The sequence below is a fragment of the Vipera ursinii genome (assembly GCF_947247035.1).
Source record: "Vipera ursinii genome assembly, chromosome: 5".
Lineage (NCBI taxonomy): Eukaryota > Metazoa > Chordata > Lepidosauria > Squamata > Viperidae > Vipera > Vipera ursinii.
In genome coordinates, this window is record NC_139518.1 from 40,280,814 (window position 1) to 40,307,420 (window position 26,607).

Sequence of the window (26,607 nt, forward strand, 5' to 3'; positions counted from 1 at the left end):
CAGGCACACCCTTCTCAGCCAGCCAGGAATCCACGGGGTGGTTCAACACAGGCGCAGCCGGCCGGGAATGTGCAGGTAGCCCGGACTTGACGGGCGGCGTGTCCACGGCAGGAACGGTAAGGTCCGTGCTTGCTGGCTGCGACCCCCCTGCCGCAGGGTGGGCGGAGAGGACCCGTGGGTGGGGCATTCCAGCCGGCCACAACCCCCCTGCTGAATGTCGGGCCCGCGGGGCTCAACAGTTGGAAGGGACCTTTGAGGTCTTCCAGTCTAACCCCCTGCTCAAACAGAAGACACTATCCCATTCTGGACAAATGGCTGTCCAATCACTTCTTAAAAGTGATGGAAACCAACAACTTCTGAAGGCAAGCCGTTCCACTGGTTTATTGTTCTGTCAGGAAATTTCTTAATTCTAGGTTGCTTCTCTCCTTGGTTAGTTTCCAGTCCTTGCTTCTTGTCTTGCCTTCGGGTACTTTGAAAAATAGGTTGATCCCCTCTTCTCTGTGGCAGCCCCTCAAATATTGGAACAATGTTATCATGTCTCTGCTTTAATACTTCAAATTACTCATTTGTGCTAACACAATTTGCAAAGCACATCTTCTGAATGCTTTCCGGTCCTAATAGGCAATGTAAAAATCTCTTCAAATTTAAATAATCTCCCATCAAATGCCAATTAAATTAGAAGTGTTACTGACATTATCTCTACAATATTCCATTCCAAATTGGTTCAAATATTTTTGATCTCAGCAATGATCTGCATTTTACCAAGATGGACTTTAACTTCAGCAAAATACACCCTCTTCCACATTTGTTCCATGATGAAGTACAGTATTTTCCAAAGTATTAATATAATTAATGTATTTTAAGAAAAAAAATATTTTCACTTTATATTTGTATATAAATACAGGTAGTCATCAACTTGTGACAACTGAACTCAAAATTTCTGTTGCTAAGTGAGACAGTTGTGAACTGAATTTTGCTCCATTTTACAACCTTTCTCAACATAGTTGTTAAGTGATCTTTACAGTTCTTAATTTGTCCTCGTATGGTAGCGTCTGGGCCGTGTGCGATGCCCACTTGCAGATCTCAGCAGCTGCGTTCTACTGCAGCTTTTTGCACAGGCATCTTGCAATAAGTGCTTGTGGGTACCCATTATGCTTGAATTGTTCATGTCTACATGTACGCACAAGCATTTATTACAAAATGCCTGCATAAAAAGCAGAGAAAAGAAAGAATATAAAAGACCAACTATATGGCATAATCTGCCATACATCAAAAATATTTCAGAAGCTGTAAGAATGCAGCTGCCGAAATCTGCATCACACACTGCCCAGAGGCTATCATACAAGGACAAATTATGCACTGTAAAGATTGCTTGGAGGTGGGAGATACTTCCAATGTAATCTACCAGATCTCTTGAATAGATTGCCCCTGTGACTATGTAGGGCAAACAGGGAGGAAGCTAATCACCCAGATTGCAAGAAAACAAACAAGTGGTCAGACCAGGAGATCTGAACTCATTGCAGTGAGCAAGGACATACATTTAATTTTGTAGCAACTAAGAACATTGGACATGCAGGTACAAAGATAGCCAGAGAAATGATTGAAGCCTGGGAAACAGGCCCCTTGTCAATTAACAGGAATGCTGAATTACCATCAGCCTATCAAATACTTAGGAGCCGAGGGCTTGGGAGCCCAAGGAAACAGCCAATTGCCAGCCATCAACACACTGATCAGCCAATATAAACATGAGTCACAAGAACAGATCAAAGCATATATTCCAGTAGAGAAATTCCCTAAAGATGAGGTCGAGCATGAATCCAAAAGTTCGAAAGAGTAAACCTCTGGTCCTGGTGATTGACCCAAATACTATGTCATATATTCCTTTTGAATATCTTCAAGCCCAATCACAAAAAAATGTTATTAAATTAGGCAAACAGAATGCTATAACAGGAAGTAAAATTACACTGACCATTTTTTCCCCAGGACAAAGATAGTTCACTTTATTGTATAACATTTTGATGGTCAACATTCTTTTTTTTATTAAATGAGGTTATGTAAATAAAAATCCTTAAAAGGATAATTCTCATTGGCAATAAATAATTTCCACTAACAATATTTCACTACTTTTCTCAGCAGTAAGATATTCAAAGATCATCTCAATCCTACTACTTACACAGGTGAATGGTACTGTAATGAAAGATAATATGATCATTATTATAAGTATAACTGCAGAGAAGTTTTAAGTTTTAAGAAGTTTTTACTAATAGAAACTGATTACAGCTCTATAGTACTTGCATCCCATCTATTGGTATGTTTTAAATTGAGAAAGATTTTTCTTCCAAAGTGTAAAAAGGTTGGTGCATGCTTATATACAGGGAGGAGCAAAATTTAATGGACAGTTTTGCAAGATTTGTCTTTTGGTACCAGCTCAGAGTTCTACTATCATCTTCTCTCTATAAAATGTTCAACAGTAAGATTGTCAAGAATTTCAGATGTTTTGTTTTGTTTGGTATTTTTTTTAAAGACCAAGTGATTTCTGGACAATTTGTTTGGCTATTTTGTTGAACTGTTCTCTGTCTTCTCGCCACATTTTAGAAGCATCCACATTGGCTCCACTTTCATCATTTGGTTCTAAAGTGGGGAAAAAAGGCTGATCAATAGGGAAAAAAACAGTAATAACATCAGCTTATTTACAGTGTTTTTCATTAAAAGAACCACACACACTATAAGTAAAACATATATAAGTTCAGAATTCCAAAATTTTATTTCATTTCATGCGTTGTTCCAAAAAAATGGAGTACAATAACTCCAATCACTTACAACAAATACAAGCTATCAGGATCTTCTTTCTTAATAACTACATAAAAAATTGAACATATACCTATTCACCTAGATATTTCTTTGATTTTAGAAACTGTCTCCATTATTTATTTTAATTGCTTAATTGTATTTTTAATATTTAAATCTATATTTATATTTTTAATGAAAAGCATTATAAAAATAATAAACTAAAATGTTTCTATTAATTTTGTGTCACTTTGCAATATAAGCTAGAACCAAAATCTAAAATTAAAAAAATGTCTTAATTATTTCTTTAACTTTCAAGAATGGCCCTTTAAACTTGGCCTTCTAGAAGCTTAGCAAAAAGACTTCAAATTAATTCTTCATAGTTCCTAGCATTACATGGGTCACTACTGAGACCAACTGTATAACCATTAATCTAGATCAGCGTTTCCCAACCTTAGGAACTTGAAGATGCGTGGACTTCAACTCCCAGAATTCCCCAGCCAGCTGGGGAATTCTGGGAGTTGAAGTCCACGCATCTTCAAGTTCCTAAGGTTGGGAAACGCTGATCTAGATTAAACAACTTGGGACATAAAATGTTCTAGAAAAGTCTAGTGATTTGTGTTTTTTCAAATTATCTTCCCTGTTGTCTCTATGAATGCTAGCCTTTCTCATACCTGCTAGCATGCTAACCACTGACAAGAGGATCTTCTCCACACTTTGCACAGGACTCCATCGTTCTGCACTGCTCTCATAGCCCATTGGATCATCTCCAGGAGCATGAAGAATGGAAATGCAAACTCTCCCATCTGGATAAACTGAGAAGATCAGACAATAAAATGGGAAGAATTTTTAAAATTAGTGCAATAATGATTGAAGAAAAATTGTTAACAGAATTGAGAATATATTAACAAAAAAAGAGTTATTATAAAGGATGGAAACTATCTCATAATGCATCATTTGTTGAGATGTCTGACAGCAATTATATACTCTTTCAATTCTAATCTAGTTTTCTATAGGCTGGAGTTAATGCTGAAACTTAAACATCACTATAGCTTTCCTATATATTTTCATTTTTGTCAGAGAATGGCATTATAGTAATTTATAGCTAAGCAGCTATTTATAGGATTAATAAAGTTGACAGATAAAAGAAGTAAAGAAGAATGCAAGACAGGGAATATGTACTGGGGCAAATACCAGTTTCATCATAAAATAGCAAGATATCAACAAAAAAGAGGGAAGCTCTGTCTTTATGAGTTAATAAGTGTAGAATTGGCTTTGCAAAATTATGGTTGTATTTAAAATAAGTTAGCTTCAGTAAATAGCAATTTGCTGATCTAGTCTGGGCTTGAAAATTAAACAGGGTCAGGCCTGGTGCATACGGTATCTGCATCAGAAAATACCAAGGAATATCATGGCTGCAGGCTAGAATGAAGTGTTAAAAACATGCTGGAAGAAGGTGATGATACTTCTATACTGCTCCCAAGAAAACTGACTAAAATCATTAGAAGCCGAGTTCATTCTGCAAATGATTTTAGTTAAAATAAATTACACCTGGGAATTTATAAATGGGATAGAACAATTCTTAACGTTTAATATTCTTCTAATGTGCATATTCTTTATTTTCTTTGTTTTTAGTAACATTCACAAAATAGTATCCCGTAATTCAAAATATATTTTGAAATACATTGTTAGCTAAAGTTAAGAATTAAGAGTTCATATTGTAAAACTAAATCTCAATGGAAACTCCAGTTGAAAGTATTAGATCTTTCTTATTTATATTTTGAATATTAACAATAAAGCTGCTTCAGTCAAGTTCAACTACGGTACTAGTGACTCTGGCACATACCACCTATAGGGTGAGAAGGGAATTTTTCCAGTGTTAGTGTGTGTCAAAAACGTACTGTTGGGATGAAACATTTCACATGTGAATCTCATCTTTGGAGGACTTAAAGGATAATCAAGAGGAAAACTCAGAATAGCAGGAAAAACTCCATATTCGAAGCACGTGTCTTCTGGACCCCTAGCAGCACAAAAAAACAACAACATTAAATTAGCCACACATAAATGAATTATGTACAATCTGTAGCATTTCAAACTTTATTATGTATTACATTTAACATTTGTTTTTATGTAACTGTAATAAGAGAAATTCATTTCCAACTTGAAATAAGGAAAACCATTAAGGAATACCTACTGTACTGCTTCACTAAATGAGAAAGAATATATGTACTAGAGGCATACAAATTGTTTCAATATCAAAATATTCTAGCTGTAAAACATCTCATTCAAACTTTAGAAGAAGTATAATGCTCTTCCAATTTACTAGTATTTTATCCTTGAAAGGAATCATTCTGACTGTGAAACAGTGCTTGGGGATAAGAACATTAGATCCTAAATATTTAACACATATTTGTGTTACAGTTAGATGCAAATGAGAAAAGTCCCCTAACTTGCATATGGTTGTATAACTACCATAATTTTTTCCTTTTATTTCTTAAAAAATAAAACTGGCTATCTAATAATTACAAAAGTGTTTTTTTTAAACTAGTGACAGTGTCAGTTATCCAAAGAGAATAAATCAAGGCAGCTTCTCTAACGTATAAGACTTCTCTTATTCAAATATGGCTAGGGCTAATGGTATAAAATTTCATAGGTTTCTTAGCTGGAACCACCTCTATATCGTTAATTATTTTAGTAAAGATTACATAATGTTCTAATGAAATTCTGAAACATTAAGACAACTTTGGAAGTCTTAAATTTGAACTTTTGCTGAATTCTCTCTCTTTTGGTTTAGCATTTGCCAAATCTGAAGCACACGTTTAAAATACAATACATATAACAGAAATTATCAAAAAAGACAGCAAGTCTCTGCTCTCTACTGATCATTCTGCATTTCATTATCAGTTGATAGTCACAGCACAACAGTTCTGCACTGAACAGTCCCTGTATAGTAAATCTATACCAATTTCATCAGACTATTTTATTTTAGGAAAGAAGCCTAAAGGAGTTTAGGCTAAACTTTCTCATATCCATTACTCCTACCCTAAAACAAAAAAAGCTGAAGGGCTGAGAAATCAAAGTTTGTACATTTAAGTTATAAGGAAGGTCACAACACTACATAATTGCTAGGGTGTGTTTAATTATATTCAATCTATCTCTAAGGCATGTTCCAGATTTTAGTACCTGCACGTCAAGAAATATTACTAGCAAGTACTGAAAGTGCTGCTTTGAACACACTGTTTATTCATCATGGACAAAGGTGTCAAAAGCTGCAATTTAAAAGATTTTAAATAGCCAAGGCTTATAAGATAACTTTAGTAATGGCCTTATAAAAAGATGCATGTAATAAAATTTAACCCATCAAGTCAAATAATAAAAGCAACTTCAATATTCATAATTAGGAAATGCAGGCTGTCCTGGCTTAAGGAATGCATCCAAAATGCATGCCTAGCTTTTAAATAACTGCGTTTACAGTTATTTATACACACTAGAAACATATAAGTTTATTGTAGCAACTTAATGGGAAAACTTCTGAACATGTACAGCATCCACACAGGTTTCTTTAACCATTTTATCTGTAGAGAACTAGATTACTATGTGAAAAATATCACTATAGCTCTTATGTTATACTTCATTTTTTCCTGTTCTTTTTGCATTTCTCTAATTTCACTTATAGATCTGTCATGTTCTTCTTTTAAGGTTTATTTCAACAAAGCTTCATTTATTTCACTTGGCTTTACATTCAATGCTACCCTGTGTCCAATATAGTATGTTCATCCTACATAATTATTAAGCCTATTCTCAAGTTCAAATTTTTCTTTGAGAACTAGTGATACAACCTAGTGGTACAATACTATTCCATTTTCCTACCCTAAATCTTTCACTCTCACCATATTTTTTCCTGTGTATGTCTCCAACAGCATATCCAGATATGATTAATCTGCCCCAATACTTTATATTATTTAAATTAGCAGGAAAAAGGCCAATTTAAATCATATTTCCCACTAATACATCCACATATTTCTTAAGACATTGTACAAATATACTGTATATTAATGTACAGCATACAACTTGAATGTTATGTACATAAACAACTTTGAATCTTTTAATTCTAATTTTCTAATTTCTAATTCTAATTTCAATTCTCTAATTCTAATTTTCTAATTTCTAATTCTAATTTCAATTCTCTCCCAGTGTATCCCAGTCCAACAAGAACTCCAGCTTCTATCTTCTCAGCTATATCAAGTACTAGGCCTTGCAAAGATATCAAAGAATATATATTTGTTCAAAACAAAGCCCCACTATAGTCATTTGGGTGTACTCACTTACAAAGGGTATTACATTGCACCCAGGCGTGGAATACAGGCTTTTGCACACTAAGCAATTTGTGGTTTTCTACTTTCCAGTGTTATTGTATTCTAGTTGGCCCACCACACAAAAGCAAAGTAGAAAGGAAAAAAAACCTGTCCTCAATTGAAGCTGTAGTTTGCAAATATTTCATACACTGAGATTTCATCACTTGAAAATGAAACTACCATTTGATACAATCTTATTACAGCATTCATTCAAGTAAAAGATTTTGCTTAAAACTGAATAGTTTTATTGATAATTTCAATAACTATTATCTTATGTTATTTTTCTATTTAACATGTATATTGTAAATGCTTATTAAATTTTGAGGTTGTTTTTGGACCAATTGTCTGCAGTTTGTTTCCATATCTTTAGGAGGGGTGTTCCTCATATCCTGGAAGTCAATAACTGTAGTTTAACAAGAAATTATTTTTAATGTAAAAAAATGAATTGCAAGAATTTTCACTATACGTCAATGATTTCATCTTAAATAAGAAGAGATAAAATGGAACACCTCAGAATATTAGTTTTATACAGTCATCAGATATACCTGTATCCTGTAATGTACACAAAACATTCAACTACAACTTGCATTGTACAAAGTTAAAATATTGCTAAAGAAAATAAAAAGGTGGAGAATGTTCGTGCAATGATATGCTTAAATAGGCAAACATGAAGTCAGTTAATGAGATAATCAGTGTTTTATGTTCATAGGAAGCTTGTTTCTTCTGTTTTCATTTTATCCCACTCCCTTCCACTTCCTAATGCACAAAGGGGAATTCCAAGTTGAAACAAACTCACATATCATATAAACTAAAACATCTAATTACATATCTAGATAACCTTTGGAGATATTGGATTAAAGTTGTACTTATTATTTTAAAAATTAGCTGTAGGCTAAACCAAGTTCCAACAATGACCAGTGCCTACATTATTATAATAATGAACACTAACATTTTACAAATTATCAATTCCAAATCTAAGATATTTTGATAAGAAATAGAAACATATTAGCCTGCATATAATTCAGTGCATTTATTTGCATACAACAGTATTCACAATTATAATCTAATTTAGTAGTCAAATTAATTCATTTGTTGGAAGAAAGATGAATATTTGCATGCTTTAGACACTTGCGGAAGATTCTAAATGCTTTAAACAAGCATAGTTTATTAGCTATGGAAGAACTATTAAGCAAATGATCAACAGCAACTCTGCAAGAAAAAAATCACTCATATTTTGGAAATCATTTCAAGAAAAGTTATTACAGATAGTCTTCAACTTGCAAATATTCGTTTAGTGACCATTTGAAGTTATAATGGCACATGGTCACAAGATCAAAAATCAGGCACTTGGCAACTGACATCTATTTATGACAGTTGCACTGTCCAGGCTTATGCAATTACTATTAGTAATCTTCCTAGCCAGCTTCCAACAAGCAAATTCAAAGGGGAAAGCCATATTTGCTTAATGACCGTAAGATTTGCTTTACAACTGCAGTGATTCACTTAACAACTGTGGCAAAAAAAGTCATAAAATGGAGTGTAACTCATTTAACAACTGCCTTGTATAGCAATGGAAATTTTGGGCCCAGTTGTAGTCATAATTCAAGGACTACTTGTACAATAGTTTTGGTTTTTTAAAACTACAGTTTTTATGCAACAGTTATATAGTTATATTTCTATTTAGTGCTGTAAACATAAAATTATAATAAAACATGAACTGTGTGAAGAACTTTTAATTTATATTTTCTGTTGTATATTTTTAGCTTTATAATTATGAATATTTTCAGAGTCTGATGTATTGTATATGCCAGTACTATTCAACTTGGCAATTTTACGATGAGTGGACTTCAATTCCCAGAATTCTTCAGCCAGAATTGAAGTCCACCCATCTTAAAATTGCTGTAGTTGCTAACCCCCATACTGCCTAGAGAATTCTGTCAGTTGAAGTCCGCCCATCTTAAAATTGCTAAGGTTGCTAACTGTCATTTTGGGAATTCTGACAATAGAATCTACCAAACTTAAAGTTGCCAAGGCTGAAAAACACTGCCTAAATTCACTGTACCCCATTCTCTTTATGTTGGCCTTTGATCATATTAAGAGATTTGATTTGATTTGAAAGTGCAGGTCAGTTACTTAATGATGATCTTTAATTTATTTTAGTATTTCTATAATATATTGCATTTGTGTAATTTTAAAGCCTCACAAACATAAAAGGTCAAGAAAACAGTCAAATGCCAAGGGAAAAATACATTTCCAAAGAGAAAACCTGTGACTGCAAATCTTCCTGATGCTTACAATTTGTTTGACAATGTTATTACTGAAGAGGAAATGTCCAGGAGATCTCTTTCCTCTCTACCACCTTTCAGAAAGTTGAAGATGGTTAAGATATTCACTTTTCCCAGGTAGACTGTGAAAGAAAAACAGTGTACTGCACCATCACGTTTCCCTGCCTGCAGATCAAACCTCTCAAGACAGTATCCCAAACAGAACTGCTTCTTCACAGAATGCAACCTGTAACTCTGTATTCCTAGCAAGGTTGAGAAAGCCAGGATGATCTTCTGAAGCATCCATGTGTGTCTTGCAAAAAAACATGGCTTTAGTGCTTCAAAGAAACCTATTTTATTCACACCCATTCTTTAGTGCTTCAAAGAAACCTATTTTATTCACACCCATTCTTTCCAAAACATCTCTTCTAAATCCCAAAAGTGCTTTTTCAAGAGGCAATTGGACTTTTTTAATTTTTCCTTGAAGACATTTTATTTCTCATCCAAGGAGATTCTTCAGTTCTGAAGAAGACCAGGATGACTGAGAATCTCCATAGCAATATCTTCTAAATGCTTCCAAAAACCTTACTTCATATGAACAATTCTTATTGACCATGTACTCCATCCATCAGTCTATTTGGATGCATTTGGATGGCCAAGAGAAGGTAGGAATACTAATGAACCATCCTACTGCATAGAATTCTCTCTTCCTCATCCAGTCATGATGATGTTGGCATGGCATTGAAACTGTTTTCAACTAGGTAAATGTCCTAGTCAAAAGTCAAACAGGGTCTGTGTGTGAAATATAGATGTCTTATTCCTCCTAGGTCAAATCTATAATTTATTATATTTTTTCTAAAATTTAGCAGGGTTAGGTTTTAGTTACATTATTTGCAGTGGATCTGGCAAGTCTGAGTCAGTAAAACAGCACTGACCTACTCTGTGGTCAAAGATTCAATGTTATCTATTCTGCTCATCAACATCTACAATTAATCAACAGGAAAAGATTATCTGGAGCTTTGAAGTACTGTTTCATCACTTTGCTAATGATGCCCACTTTGCTGCTCCTCACCAACCAGTTCTAAGACAGCAGTTGTCCAAGTTCAATAATAGCATAGATACAAAATAAAGACCTTAAATTAAATCCAGACAAAATATCAATACTGTTGATCAAAAGGAAAATGGGCAGAGTCTGTTTTGGATGGGACTATACCATGTCCCTGAAAGAGTAGATCCATATTCAAAGAGTGCTCTCTGCCTCTCAGCTCATTCCTGATGGCAGTTGTAGCAAGGAACACCAGAACTCATTCATGGCATTATTATTTTACTAACAATAAACTGAGTAAACTAACTGGTGGGATACAAAATATAAGAAACTAAAAACCACTGCATTAGAAATTTGGTAAGTAAATTTATCTTTTTGTATTCAAATTGCATTTTGCAATGATTGTATTAGGTAACACAGAAGACTTCAATAAAATTCTCGTTCCACATTATAAATTTGTTCAGGAAGATAAACTGGCATCTTCATATCTACAATACATCTTATAAAGTACTATAATACTATGATAGTACTATAAACATTGAAGGTTCTTTCAGACATTGCAGAAAAGACCAATACAAACATTTATGAGCAAATAAAATGAAACCTACTTGATCAGCAAATTATACCTTTTATTATTTATTTACTTATACTTGTTAGGGCCACCTACTATGGGTGGCTTACAAAATCTTGTCTTATTGAGACAAAAAAAAATAGTGCATTATAGAATTCTATAAACTTGCAAGCATAATAGTAACTTATGTGGACAGATAAACAAAGTTTGAACTGTTTCAAAAGAATTCTAAAATTTGACATTCTGATTATTAGAGCATTCACAGTCTTTTTTTATTTAAGATGTTCAGCAGTGGAAATCCATCCATAATTTAAATGTACAATATTCAAATAACTTACATTATCAAAGCTTCCCACTCAAAGAAATTTTCTTCATTCATGGGCCCTATTTAAAAAAATATTATGTTAATATAGGATTTCTAATTTCAAGATTCAAATATATTTTAAATAGAATGTCATACCTGCTACAATGCCTTCAGGAGGATTCAAAGTCAACTCTATAATTAAGAATAAACATTTTAAGTATTTATTTATACTTCTTACTTTTCAGAACAAGAGATGTATGTACATTACCTTGATAATTTTTGTCTAGTAATAATGGTTAAATAAGCAAAGGAAAATCAATACAGTTTACAATAAAATGAACAATAAAAATGGCTACATTTTAAGAGGATATTCCCACATACATTTGCAAGAGAGGCTGCAAGGAGCACAAACTAAATCTACCTCCATTATGCACGTGATTGCACAGTTACAGTGGCAGTGTAGTTTGGAAAATTCTGGAAAAGCTTCTTGCTTCTCTTTGAAATTATCTATGTTAAAAAACAACTTTTTTAAAGTATGCAGCACATTTCTATTATTTTTGTTCTATCATACATATTGTTGAGAATTATTAGATTTGCTATTTCCTGTGAAATCTTTAACAGCAAATGTTTCATCTTCATCCAAAAGTTTAGATCCTCAATAATTTTTTAGGGAAAAAAATAAAGTAGAAAGGTAGGTGAAAAGGAGAATGAGAGACACCAACCATAGTGAAAAGAGGAGCTACTGCTCTCTCTAGTGGAAAAGATGCAACATCAAAAGACCATATGATTTTTTTATACTGAGTAATCATGGCCCTCTGTATATATGGACTAATAGTTAACTGATAGAATACATGACTGTCATTCATGAAATCCTTATATATATAGTTAATCACATTTTAAGGCAAGATTGAACTAGGTTACAATATACAGAGTTCATTGTATTCATCATTTTCATTCTACCATTTACCTCAGAGATAGCTACTATAGAGTTCTCCAGATATTATTTTTGAACTAAACTTCCCATTATACTTCACAAGTGTTTATGCTGCCATAAGTTAGTTAAACATCTGGAAGTTATCTCTAGTTTGTTTACCTAGCTCCAGTTTATTTAAGAAGAGATTGAAACAATAAAACAATGTTTCCTGTTAGTTATTGCTTTAGTACAGAGTTTGTGTATATGTCATGCAGTTAGAACACATGGTGAATGACACAAATTCTCCAGAGTCAGACTAGTGAAAACATAGAAATGACTGACTTTAGGCCAATCTGTTCTGTAATCAAAACAAAAGCTTCACCACTGTGCTTCAATCCAGAATCAGGTAACATTGCTGGTTCAATCACCATACTTGAACTCTGAGGATTAGTTAATATGGGAATACTCTCTCTGTTGAGTTATATGAAATACTACTTTCTCTTTTACATTTTCTGGTTTACTATTTCAAGCTGTCCTACGCAGAGGCAGTTTAATAACCAGTTTACACTCTCAATAAGAAACCATTGCAAAGTGGTTCAAGAACTGTATTAATCCAGACTATTCCATATTTGTTTCCTTATGAAAAAGAAAACAGCCATCTATATACTGCTGAAACTCTCTTGTACTTCTGTTTGTAACCTTCGTGACTAGATGACATACTATGAAACAGTATGTCATAGGACAAAATTTTTTGATTCAATGTACCTCAAATGGGTAAACTTATGGAATGCATCCAAAATCAGGGACCTATGATTCCCACGGAACTGATATTTTAAAGATTTTCTGATAGTTTGTATTGGCCCCTGCTGCATCACTGCATGATATGCATTCACATGCTTACAATTTCCAACACTCCCTGCCAACTTCCCACAAGCAGAGTCACAGGGAATGTTAAAAGGTAGTTGGAAGTAGCTCCTGCTCCCGTGCATTATGCCATAATAATTTTTTTAATCAAGGTACCTCAAATCCACTAACTTACCCAAGAATGCATTAAAAAATCTAAGATCCATTACTGCCATGAAGCTGAAATTTCCAGATGATCTAATAAATCATAGGTTGTCTACTTTTCAAGTAAGTTTGTATGCAGAATTACCTTTAAAGAAGGTAACACATACTGAACTCCTGTCATGCTACTTTTCCTCATGTAGGCATTCCTGATATCTAAAAGCATCAAGTGACTCTGACCTAATGACATTTATTCCATCATTCAGACGAGAGGTAGAAGGATATTGTCCTTTGGTGTTAAATCGCCCAAGAAATGAGATCATGAAATAGAATTTCTGGGCTGAGAACCAGACTCCCAGGCTTTTTTTCCGGCTTAATTCTCCATCTGCCTTCTATTTTGTTTCAGTTCAATATTTTTTCTACTTGGCAACAGGCGGGCTGGGGAATCGTGAGAGCTGAAGTCTACACATCTTAAAATTGTAAAGTTTGAAAAAGATTGCTGTAGTTTTAAAATTTGACTTGGCAATTTAAAACAAGGGGGCGGGGGGGTGGGATATCTGAAAGAGGAGCGATAGCCCAAGCCAGTCAAGCCCGCCTTCTCCTCTCCCACAGCAGCCTCCTTGTCGATAGTAAGACACGCAACCCTCGACCTCCTTCTCCGCCGTGCCAGGCAAAATTGTCGTAAGGACATTATCACAGGCCCAGAAGCAATCAACGCATGACCGGGCTAGAAAAACAGCCGACGCCACCCGAGAGGCAGTCGATCCATCCCGATCTCTTGTTTTCGCACACAGGCAACACAAAACCTAATTACTCACGCTTGTACTCCGCCATTAAGCGCTTGAGCGCCGTGCCCGCCATGGCTCAAGTAGCCTCGAGAAAGCCCAGTCGCCCTTTTAACTCGGCCTTTTGATTGTTTGCTCCGTAGCTTGTCCGATGCGCCACTTCCGGGCGGCTTTTACCATAAAGAAAATGAGACCAACCACAACCGAAATCTATCCCCCCCTCCCTTCGCAATCAACATGTAGAGCTACAAAACGTGTAGAGTCATTCAGGGCAGCTGACATACTTTGTTGCTACGGGCAAAAGCCGGAAATGAGACCAACTAAAACATATAAATTTAATGCTCTAAGTTTCACTGCAGAATTGAAGTAAAGTATTTCCTTCCTTCTGTCTTGATTTGATAGAATGCGAATCCTGAAAATACCTAATATATTTATCTCTATAAGGCAGCATATGACAAATATTTATGTTTCTCTAATAGGCGTGTCTATACAGGGCAGGAACCTCGTATTTTTGAAGTCTTCCCAGCCTGAATGAAACGTTTCTAGTCCTGCCCCCGGAATTACTGATAGATTTAGTTCAAACATTTCATGTATTCATTAATCCTGTTGCCCTCGACCCTAACATTTTTCAACAATAATGACTGCTCGCTCATTCCCTATGTGTTGGGCACCCTCTAATTGGGTAACGAAAGATGTACAAGCGAATCAGAGAACACAAAGGACCGCACAATTCAATCCTGAGCTACATACTTTCTTGCCCATTGACTGTATTGCAGATTGCCAAAGTTTTATAGGTGCCAATTACATTTTCTTAACTCAGATTTTGTCAATTACAAGGAAAACACCTTCAATTTCCTCAGGGAGAAGGGCGGTATATAAATGTTATTAAATAAATAAATAAATAAATTTGCGTGCAAAATAAAAAAAATACCGCAAACCATGGCATATTTCTAGTGCTTTGAGGATTTTAATTCTAGGTGGGAACAAGCATTTCAATGCTATTTCTCATATTTCATGACTGCGCATCATGGGGAAGAAGACATTTACTTTAAAGAGCTGGTTAACCTGTTTTCTTGAGTCACTAGATTGAGAGAATGCTTTCATTAGTAGCATGAACCAACGAACACATGAAATAGGTTAGTTTCTTTTGCAAAGAATTGCAAAATTGCTATTGCTAATATCTGCTTCAACTAATGTAAATTAAGTTACATTAAATAGCAGTTAATGAGGAAACCCAAATTTGAATCTCTCAACCATAAAAATGTTTTGATCTAGTCATGTTCTCTACAGTACCAGGTTATTGTTAGATTAAATGAATTGGCTTCAGTGAAGTCAACCTGCATTTTAGAGAAAAGTAAATCAGTCTATTTGGACATCACCAGATGGAATCAAATAAATTATCTAATACAAAATAGAAAATTTGAGATATGCAATTTAGTTACCCAAGGACACTTCCAAATGCAAATTTTGGAACAGACCATAAATTATTGGCATCAGATATGAATGAAATTCAGAAAATATGTAGACTGACCTGGACACTTAAAATTTAAGAATGTAAGGAAGAAAGTCAGTATACTTAGTGGGCAACCATTTTTGGAAAAATGAATGTAAAACATGGTCTTGCTCTTTTAATTGACTTATCAAGATTTTCTCTGCTTTTATAAACATTTTAAATACAAATTTAGACCAAGCTAGAACAAGGAAGTAACACATCAGCATCTGCTACAAAGTAACAAGTATAGAACCTTCAAGATGGACCAGTTACTAAAATTGTGTCTTTACTAGATACAATACCCTAAATATTAAATCCACTCAATAAAAGAATTTTAATAAAGATGTGCAAATGAATAAATTGTCAGCATTTCAGTGATACAGCTTTGAATATAGTCATGAAATTCAGCAGCATTAAACATAAGCCAAGAGACAGAGTACCAAATTAGGTTTACTGTGTACAGTAATAAAGGACAAGTATTGTACAATTTAATAAACAATTAACAATTTTAAATGAATATCCCTTCCTGGACCATTTACAATTATAGGGAATAAGTAAAGATAGGCAGTCTTCTCAAAAGGGTTTCTTGCAAATCAGTACTCTGTTAAATATAGATATATAAAAGGCAGAAATGTACTTTCCCAAGCAGCAATGAAAAAGCTTACAAAAAGTAAACAAAATAGTTTTAATTTAATTTAGGTGCATCCAAATCACATGTAATTACTAAGTCATTTAAATGTGAAATATTTTGAAAAAGGTCCTTTGCATTCAATATTTTCCCAATGATACACTTGCACATTTAATAGCCACTAATATTGGAATTCCTTGTTTTTAAAAATAAATTTACTCATCAGAAGATAAATTCTTGTATTGCATTCTGCTCCACTGGATTTCCCAAGTAGTGGTTGCAACAAAAGAAGCATAAGATCCTAATGCATAGGCAAAATACAATACACGGCTGTTTGAATCCCAGACCAGGCTATAAAGCAATAAGCCTATAAGGTCAGCTTTTAACAAAATATAGCATTTATTGTCCAATAAATAATTGACCAAATGCTTTGTGTGAAAACTGCACAAGGAGTTCCACAATTAACAAGAATTGCACAGGAGAGCTTCTTAAAACATCCTGATCAATTAGTTTAAAAATTATTAAATACTCTGGTACTCTACCCTGGTTATGTGAACTTTATAGTAAATGTGGAATATTATGTATGCAAATAGTGTAATTGCTGACAAACTCAATAACTTCCTATTACTTTAAAAATTGATTCTATACTATTTTATTATGAAAAAGCACATGTACATTTGCATTACCTTTAACTGCCACTATAATCAGCATTCTGCAAGTATTGCTTTTCATATATCCCCCGTTAACAGTTTTAGAGTAATAATTGTTTATGATAAAATTCTTTTCTTCTGTCCCAAACATCTTTTGAGAAAAAAATCCTATCACAAAGAAAAAGTATTTCAATATTTACACTGTCATAATTAAGCGATAAAACAAAAACAACTAAAGGCAACACTAAATATGTTCATTGTACAGTAGATTGGTATTTAGGTCACCATTTTAGAAGAACAAGATGACAGTAAACAGCCAGTAATTACTTATTTGAAAATTTAATTTTTTACTGGGCCCATTTTTATGAAGTTATTTTCCATAGATACAGCTTCAACTTGCACACGCAGAATATCAGGGACAGGAAAAGGATTTGGATAAGTGTCCTCAGAACATGAGAAGATTCCTGTATGATTGGCATGTTCATTTGTTTACTATTTAATAGCAAATCCAAGGACAGATGATGAAGTGGGTGACATTTTGTATTCCTCTTTCGAAATGAAAAGGACTTTTAGCATATGCCACCAGTTTGCTGTTGAAACACATCAATAGTATCTTCATCTTCCATTTCCAACTGTTAAAACACAGATGACAAATGTTAAAAAATGTTATGGTAATTTGATTTTTCTAACTTATTACAATTTTTTTGCAATAGCTCTATAAGGAAGATGGCCAGTTAAATGCTGTAGAAATTTCCCAGATATTATGGTTTCATACTGAAATACATTTTCACAAATTAGGAAACAAATTCATAGCCTTCATATTTTCAGGTCATACTTACTTAACGGTTATATATACAATTCTGATTCCTGCATAATCTTTGCTAACATGCTCACTGGATGTAAAGTAAAAACAGATCTTCAAAATTAGAACAAAGGTCCTTGCTGTTTTTTCTTAAAAATCAAAAAGCATTACATTTTAGGGAGGGGGAGGAGGAATTGTTGCCTAAGTTTATATATCCATTTAAGTAAACATCACACCTTTTCTGCTGACTTAGAGAACCTCATAATTAGAAGTGGAAAATCTCTACAGAGAAAAAAAGTTATACTGTATAACTTTCATGTACAGGAACTATAAATATATATATATAAATACTTCACTTATTCATTTTAAATATTATGTAAAATAAAAACAATAGTAAGAAATATTTCATAAATATGTATACCCTATGTTTTTCCAGTTGTGGTTTTTCAGTGTACGCTAATATGTCTCTTAAAGCATACATTAAACAAAGTCTTAATATAGCTGCTCCATATCTTCTATAAGAGCTTGGGGAATGAATATAATTGAAATATTAACAGTATTAAAAACTTATTTTCAATTATATTCCCTTATAGTCAAAAGTTATTCACTGATGCTTATTCAAAACTTAGTAGATGTTCATGCTATCCCCTTTCTTTCCCAAATACTTTATGCCAGTGTTTCTCAACCTGTGATCCATGAATTGCTAGGGGACCATGATGTCATCACAGGGGGTTCACCAAGGCTTGAAGAATGTGGCCACAAAGGGTAAAGGGGGTCCATGGTGAAGAAAAGGTTGAAAACTATTGTTTTATGCCATAGGTACTTGGCAAAAGATTGGTTAATGTGTCCACAAGCAATTACTGGCTAATGATTGAAATAAAAATTTAAATTTACAACACTAAAATGAGAATATTCATATTCAAATTATTTTTGATCCATGACTAAATGAACATATTTCATCCATTTCAAAACTACTCTTAAAATTTAAGTTCAGCTTGTTTTTTAAATCATGTAAAATAATATTTTCATTTTGACCCGGAATTAAAAACAACTTCTAATAGTTTTAAATCTTTTAGATATGTTTACAAGTGAAGGCAAATATGTTGATATGTTTAATTCATGCTCCCACCCAGCCACATATGTACAGACTTGGAAATTATATTTTAAAAGAATGTATTATCAAATATCAACAATATAAAATTGTAGCCTTACTAAGTAGCATGTACTTGTAGCATTTTCTCAATTCTCCAAAAAGTATATTCAAAGTGAAATATAATTAATTCTAATTTTATAGGTGAGGAAGCTCCCACCATGAAAAAATATTCCCTACAAACAAGAACATATATGTACAAATAAAAAAAGGAAAGGATTGTATTGTATCTGGTATTAACAATTTTAGAATGTTTATCATTTGTAATTATTATTAGGTGTATGATATGGAAGACCCAGTTAATACCATTCATATTTACACCAACCAACTTTATTATACTCAGTGAAGGATTATGCCCTACAGTTATTTCATTACTAGTATTATATGCCTGTCCTCTTACATTTCCCCATTTTATCAGAGTTGGATAGGAAAGTCCTCATTGTTTTTATTACTGATACAGTCTGGTACTTTATGATTTAGAAATGAAGAGAACATCTATTTCTCTCATGGAAGGTGCCTCATGGAATGAGGTATCATTAATATGTGGATTATGCTCAATTGTTCACCATTGTTGAATTTAGTGATGCTGTGGACATCCTATCTCAGAAGCTGGAAGGGGAACAATCTTCAGGTAAGCCCTGGCAAAATTCAGTGGCTTCAGGTTTTGAGCCCCTCTGGATCTGAGACCTTACTATCTTTGATACTAGATTTAATTTAACTTAATTTAATAACATTTATATACCGCCCTTCTCCCTGAGGACTCAGGGCGGTTCACAGGGCAGAATAAAATAGCAAATACAAACATTAAAAAAAGATTAAACAATTGCCCTAGTTAAAAACAATATAAATACAACGCTAAAAACCCCCAGAAAAATTAAAAAACGAAAGATAAAACAACCCCAACACTCCCCCTCAGGCTAGGCCGGCTTGTACAAACAGAAATGTCTTGAGATCGCTGACTCAAACAGACCTTGGGAGCAATCTGGAGGTCCTTAGATCAGGAGTGGGCAATTCATTTTCCCAAGAGGCCACATGTCATACTGGATTGTGGAGGGTCAAACAATAGGGCTGCTGCCATGGCCTCCGCTGCTACATGCCAGATGTAGCCAGTGAGCTATAAAGTGCTCATAACTCTTGCTCAAAGAGCAAGTGGCAGTTGTAACTTGGAGGACGTTTGCACAAGTCCATACTGTATGCCATTTGCACCCATTCCTATACCAGGGGACCTACTCACGATTATCCATGCCCTAGTAAACTAGATTAACTAGTGCAATGCACTCTACATGGGGCTGCCCTTGAAAAGTATCCACAAATTTCAGTTGGCACAAAATGCAGAGGGGCAAGCAATTATGTGTTTTAGTAGATACACATCACACCTCTGCTTTGCAAGCTGTATTGGTTACCAGTTTGTTTCCAGATCCAACTCAAGATATTGGTGTTGATCTTTCATGGCATTAAGTTGAGTTGTTTGAGGGACAGCCTTTTCCCAATTTCATTTGCCCATACTATCAGATCTAGTAGACAGAGCATGTTATGTGTTCTGTTGTCTAGGGAATTTACATTTATTATTTATTTATTTATTAATGGGATTTATATCCCGCCCTATCTCCCGAGGGACTCAGGGCGGCTAACAACAACAAAATTTAAAGGTCTCTGTACAGTAAATTAAAAATAAAAATTTGAAAGAAATAAATTAAAATAAATTAAAGAATAGTTAGAATTGTAAATATAATTAAAATCCCTATCAGTCTAGGTCAGCCAGGTGGAAAAGGAGTGTTTTGAGGCCACGGCGAAAGGACGGGAGATCTTGGGCCATCCGAAGCTCAGGGGGGAGCTGGTTCCACAGGGCTGGCGCTCCCACAGAGAAGGCTCTTCCCCTGGGGGTCGCAAGCCGACATTGTCTAGCCGACGGTACCCTGAGGAGGCCTTCTCTGTGTGAGCGTACTGGGCGATGGGAATTCGTTCCCGGCAGCAGATGGTCCTGCAAGTATCCCAGGCCTAAGCCATGTAGGGCTTTGAAGGTAAGAACCAGCACCTTAAATCTCACCCGGAGGGCAACCGGTAGCCAATGCAGCTCACGCAGGAGGGGTGTAATATGGGAGTATCGGGGTGCTCCCATCACTACCCGTGCAGCTGCACTCTGCACCAGTTGAAGCCTCCGGGTGGTCTTCAAGGGCAGCCCCATGTAGAGAGCATTACAGTAGTCTATACGGGAGGTAATGAGTGCGTGGGTGACTGTACGTAGGGTATCTCGGTCTAGAAAGGGGCGCAACTGGTGTACCAGGCGAATCTGGGCAAATGCCCCCCTAGCCACGACTCCCAATATGATCTTCAAAACTGAGTTGTGAATCCAGGAGGACGCCCAGGTTGCGTGCTCTATCAACGGGAGGTAATATCTCTCCTCCTATAATCAAAGATGGAACCTCTTGGACTAAATGAGATGTCGGTACGTAAAGCCACTCAGTTTTGGCCGGGTTGAGCCGGAGCCTGTTCTTTCCCATCCAAATCTGTACCGCTTCCAGGCAACGGGACATCACATCGAGGGCATCACTGGGTTGGTTTGGGGTGGAGATGAACAACTGGGTATCATCCGCATATTGGTGATACCTCACCCCAAAACCACGAATGATTTCACCCAGCGGCTTCATATAGATGTTGAACAGGAGGGGCGAGAGCACCGATCCCTGAGGCACCCCACAACTAAGGGGCCTTGGGGTTGACCTCTGCCCTCCTGCCAACACCGTCTGTGAACGGCCCGAGAAGTAGGAGGAGAACCATTGTAGAACGGTGCCTCCCACTCCCAACCCCTCAAGATGACGCAGCAAGATACCATGGTCGATGGTATTAAAAGCCGCTGAGAGATCTAATAAGACCAGGATAGAGGAGTAACCCCTATCTCAGGCCCACCAGAGATCATTCACCAGTGCGACCAATGCCGTCTCCGTGCTATATCCGGGCCTGAAACCTGATTGGTACGGATCCAGATACTCAGTTTCCTCCAGGACCAAAGGGAGTTGCCGTGCCACCACGCTCTCAACGACTTTCGCAAGAAAGCGAAGGTTGGAGACAGGACGAAAGTTGTTTAAAATAGCTGGATCCAATGCAGGTTTCTTAAGGAGGGGCCTTACTACCGCCTCTTTCAGGGCGGCAGGGAAGTACCCTTCACTCAGTGAGGCATTAATAACTGCTAGGATCCAGCCTCGTGTAACCTCTCGAGACGCATACACCAGCCACGAGGAACAGGGGTCCAATAAACACGTGGCGGCACTTAATTTCCCCATGATCCTGTCCACTTCATCTGGAGTCATTTGGCAAGCTCTAAACAGTGGGCTTTTTCTGCTGTGCCACCTGCACTGTGAAATCTTCTTCATGGTTAGGTTGGCCTCATCGCTGTTGAGTTTTCAGAGGTTCAAGACCCAGTTATGCCAGCAGGCCTGGGAAGCCAGAGAACGGGTGAAATGGGGAGGTGGCTCTATTATTTTTTCACATCCCTTTGTCTATTATTCTTCTAGTTTGCTTTTATACTTTTTAATTTTATTAACTGCTTCCAGCATTGTTGTACACTGCCCAGAATCACTTTATCATATGAAATGAGACTCTTACCTGTGCAGGTGTATCTGTTTCATTAATTGGTTGCCCATCAAATCTGAATCTAATCTGTCTCATTGACAAACCCTAAAAAAATACATATATTACACACATACAATCCTTGCATTGCTAAATCTGCATAAAATAAATCTTAAGTTATGTCAAAGTGGATATAGCGTAAAGATAGCAACCAGAGTCCCTTTGTGTTCGAGATAGATGGTTCCCAAATGTGATAAATAAACCAAATCTCCCATTTTATAAAGAGTAACAACTGGTTAGTCATGTATATGCATTTGATAAATTAAGTCAAGAACAAAGCTGCCCTCATGCATGTATGTTTAATACATGTCTATTTTACTAATCTAAACCACCCCATTACAAATATAATTTCCTTGGCATAAAGACAGCTATGTGTGAGATCTGCCCCTAAATAAATATATACAAACAAGTAAGGTAATAAATACTGGACAAGGTAACAGTAAATTGGGATCATCTAAATCCAGTTATTCCTTGTCAGTGACAATATAAAATGAAAAATAAATATCATAAAAATGAAAACAGGTCCTACAATACAGATATACTTAGCTCTTTTTTCTTCCCTAATAGGAGAAAAGTAAAATACATTAAACAAATACAGCATAAATAGGTACAATTTAAAACAGAAAACCTGTTGCAGGTAATCTAATTTTATGTAGCGTATTTGCTATATTATAATCATTAGTAAAATGTTGTTTTATGCCACCACTGCAGTTAAATGTTTTATATCACCACTGCATTAGCACTTGAGAAACATTTCAGCATCAGATCTCGCTGTGAAGACAAGAACATGGGCAGACAGAAATATACTCAGCATAAATGTTAGGTATTAATGTTAATTTAATTACCTGTCTCTCACAATAAGCTTTCATTAATTTACTTAATGGCGTGTGGCGTTTTATTTTAAACTGGACGACCGATCCATCTTGACCAGCAACTTTTAAATTGATATGGTCATTTTCTGTTTTTACTCCTTCCTGCAAACAGAATATAAATATATCAGTGTTTGTGAAGTTAAATGTCAGAGAATCCTCCAAATATATGACACTTTTCAATTTGGTATTTAGAGAAAGTAATTACCAACATGTGCTCCCTTATGGTGCTCAAACTTTATGATGCACTCTGAAAGGTACTTTTTCAAAAGGCAACTGTACTGTTTTTTCCTTGAAGAAATATTTCACTTCTCATCCAAGAATCTTCATCAGTTCTAATTGCAGGAAGATGGAAGGATAGGTACTTCTTGGATGAGCAGGGAAACATTTTCTTCTTCCTCAAGGAAAAAAACAATCCAGTTGCCTTTTGAAAAACCAACTTTGAGACAACTATGACCTGGATGACTGAGAATCTCCACAGGCGTTCATGATGCACTATTATTACTTTACTTATGTTACTTTATTTAATGCGGTTTGTCTTTAAGATTTTAATTTTTATTTAATATTGCTTTGCTGTGTCTTTTTATACTCTGGGAGCCTTTAGGTAAAGCTATTGTATATGATATATAAACAAATGCTTGGAAAAAAGTGAACTCCAGACACTACACCTTAGTAAGTTTTCTACATTTCTACCCAGTCAAATTATTTTATTGTAAGGCTATGGAATGGTTTTACAAGAAAAGAAGACCTAAATGACCAGGTTAGGGACAGATGGAGAAGTTCTAGCTATGTGGTTGCTAAGAGTCAACATTGGCTTGATGACACATCTGATGCATACTGTATTGGAAATAAATGCCACAGAACTAAATAGAAAGTATCTCCAATTAAATTTGTATTTGTAGCTCTTTTAAGTTTCATGAGTTTTACTTCCCAATCAGCACCCAGAAGACTGCAACCAAGAGCGCTCTCTCTCTCTCTCTCTCTCTCTCTCTCTCTCTCTCTCTCTCTCTCTCTCTCTCTCTCTCTCTATATATATATATATATATATATATATATATATATATATATATATATATATATATATACTCATTCGGTTCTTCAGTTAACGATATCCTATCATATATCTACGATTATATGGTTTATAATCCAAAGCATGGAACAATTTTGGAAAACGATTTCCTGACGAAATGAATTTCTTCTAGAGCAACTGGGGAGTAAAATGCCTTTTGAAACCTTGGTAAGGACTCTGAGCCACCTCCACTAATTGCACGCAGAAAGACAAAAGAAGGGAGGGAGGGAGGGAGGAAAGGAAGTCGGGGTTGGCCCTTACTTAAGCTGAGACTCCCAAACACGTGGTGATCCCGCGCTATTTAACCCTCGACAGCGAGAGGAGATCGGGAATAGGGTTGCTCGGTCGCCAAACCCAAGCGAACGCAGGCACCCCACCACAGATGTCCTTTGGGCAGCTCACCGAACAGGTAGTCTGTTGAAGGCATGTGTTATAGAAGACTAAGAACGGGCCCAGGTACCGAAAGTGTCCGAGGTGTAAGAAAAACACGCGGCTGCGGCCTAAATACCCTTTCAATTCCTGCGGGAGCAGCTCGGAGAAAGAGCGTAGGCGAGCCGCCCCTTCGCAGTGCCCTCCTTCCGGGTGAGGCGGGTCCGGTTTCTCGCTCACAACCGGGGCGGGGAACACTCATCCTCAGGCCCAAGACGGGGAGCGAGCTGGGTTTTCCTTTCCGGAGGAGCCCGCTCTCCAAAGGCGCCGAGCGCGACCGCGGGAGCACAGAAGCCGAAGAGCCGCTATGGGGCGATAGCCCGCCTGCAGACTCCGAGAGGCCTGGCCTCCATAGGGAGGCAAGACAGACATCTAAGGAAGAAGGCGATTGTGCGGAGCGAGAGAACGACCCCACTTACCTTAGGTTTCTCCTCGGACATGGCGACGCGTCAGGCAGAGACCTCTCGGGGAGCGAGTCTGCACGCGCTCTGCTCTGAGCCCCGTTCCCTCCTCGCTCGCCTCTCCCGCCTGCAGCAACTGCTCGCGAGAACGCGCTTCGCGCCCAGTGATTTTCTGCTTCCTGTTGGCTCTGAGCGGGTCACGTGGTACGTGCACGTTCTCGACGCGCGCTCCCGAGCGATGCTTTGCTCGTCGGGAGCGCGCTCTATGGGGTGGAGGAGGTGATGGCGCCGAAGGCGCGTCACGATCGGCTGAAGTGGGAGCTCTGTGGTTCCTAGAGAATGTACGAGGTGGGGGCGTGGTCATTTAGAGCGCGGGAGGAGGAAAAGGCGGAGCCACTTCCCCTATTTTTTTAAAAAATGCTGGGTAACTGGGTGGGGCCATAATATTGGCTTATTAACCTAAAGGGGATTTGAACTATAGTGTTCAGTGGTAGTAAAAGAAAAAGAGGAGCTAGTTTGAAACTTTATAACTTATGGACTTCAACTCCCAGAATTCTTGAGCATGAGTCAGGAATTCTGGGAGTTGAAGTCCACAAGTCATAAAAGGGCCAAGGTTCCCCATCTCTGCTCTAAGCCATATAGATTGTAGTCTCATGATACACTAATTATGAACCTAGACTCAATATGCAGGATTTTGTTTTGAGTGTTACGTGAAGGGTGGCACTAGTTAAAAAAAACAGTGGTTTATGGCTTACCATGTGTGAATTCAGCCACCTGTGGCACTACACGCATGACCTCTTCAGTATTACTTTTAAGTCTTTTGTTCTTTGAAGGTTAAAGCTTTTCCTACATAGCTTTAAAAAGCAGGAAATAAGATGAGCAATAAGACAATCCTACTTGAAGCAATAAAATTATTTCCCTATGGAACTTGAACTTGCAGATTTATCTCCATAGATTGCAAATGGGATGAGGTACAATTTAATACAGTTCTCTGGATAAATTGGCAGAAGGCATGAGCTAAAGGAACTAGTCTATCTATTAAATTGCCCCTCAAAAATGCAGAAATTTCCTTTTCTGAAAATGTGAGAAGTAATGAATCTGTATAAGGACGCATGCATTCACAGAAAATAAACCAGAGAAGGTAAAGACTTTGGCCATTTTCTTAATTTAACTGCAATATTTTTTTAAAAAAAATATGCATTTAAATTTTACAATTACCCCTTCTACTTTCTATTGTTCATTGCCAGTATATAATTGTTTGTAGTATTCTTTGCAAATATGGTACTAAGTTTGATTTTTAGAAAGTTATTTCCTAATTTAAGCACAATGGCAAGCATATTCACAGAAGAAAAATGTGTAAAGGCATGTTCCTTGTGTTTCTTTAAAAGGCATCCAAGTTTCATTAAGTCAGTCACTAAAATCTTTATTTTATAGTGGTAAAGAAACAGCAAGAAATTAATT

General features: G+C 36.3%; 2 protein-coding genes across 2 annotated transcripts; both read right to left on the reverse strand.

The window, feature by feature from the left end:
• Positions 1-1,517: 1,517 nt before the first annotated feature.
• UBE2G2 (ubiquitin conjugating enzyme E2 G2) lies at positions 1,518-14,235 on the reverse strand. The gene is made up of 6 exons (XM_083364446.1): positions 14,063-14,235; positions 11,483-11,518; positions 11,361-11,406; positions 4,689-4,807; positions 3,462-3,602; positions 1,518-2,631 (listed from the first exon to the last, which is right to left on the reverse strand). Exons 1-6 carry the CDS (start codon positions 14,103-14,105, stop codon positions 2,519-2,521), a joined length of 498 nt encoding a protein of 165 aa, XP_083220572.1. The 5' UTR covers positions 14,106-14,235; the 3' UTR covers positions 1,518-2,518.
• A 1,416-nt stretch (positions 14,236-15,651) lies between these two features.
• On the reverse strand, positions 15,652-25,348 carry SUMO3 (small ubiquitin like modifier 3). Its single transcript, XM_083364337.1, has 4 exons — positions 25,165-25,348; positions 23,224-23,352; positions 22,355-22,426; positions 15,652-17,431 (listed from the first exon to the last, which is right to left on the reverse strand). The coding sequence occupies exons 1-4, from the start codon at positions 25,183-25,185 to the stop codon at positions 17,369-17,371; spliced, it is 285 nt and encodes a 94-aa protein (XP_083220463.1). The 5' UTR covers positions 25,186-25,348; the 3' UTR covers positions 15,652-17,368.
• Positions 25,349-26,607: the final 1,259 nt, after the last annotated feature.

What these genes read in the sequence shown, in the direction of transcription:
- SUMO3 (XM_083364337.1), bottom strand. Translation starts at nt 25,185, where the DNA reads ATGTCCGAGGAGAAACCTAAG. An exon ending in TGTCCGAGGAGAAACCTAAG is followed by an intron (nt 23,353 to 25,164) that starts GTAAGTGGGGTC and finishes TTCTGTTTGCAG; the next exon opens with GAAGGAGTAAAAACAGAAAA. An exon ending in AAGCTTATTGTGAGAGACAG is followed by an intron (nt 22,427 to 23,223) that starts GTAATTAAATTA and finishes GTATTTTTTTAG; the next exon opens with GGTTTGTCAATGAGACAGAT.
- UBE2G2 (XM_083364446.1), bottom strand. Translation starts at nt 14,105, where the DNA reads ATGGCGGGCACGGCGCTCAAGCGCTTAATGGCGGAGTACAAGC. An exon ending in TGAAATGTTTCATCCCAACA is followed by an intron (nt 3,603 to 4,688) that starts GTACGTTTTTGA and finishes TGATCTTCTCAG; the next exon opens with TTTATCCAGATGGGAGAGTT. An exon ending in AGTGGTTAGCATGCTAGCAG is followed by an intron (nt 2,632 to 3,461) that starts GTATGAGAAAGG and finishes TCCCCACTTTAG; the next exon opens with AACCAAATGATGAAAGTGGA.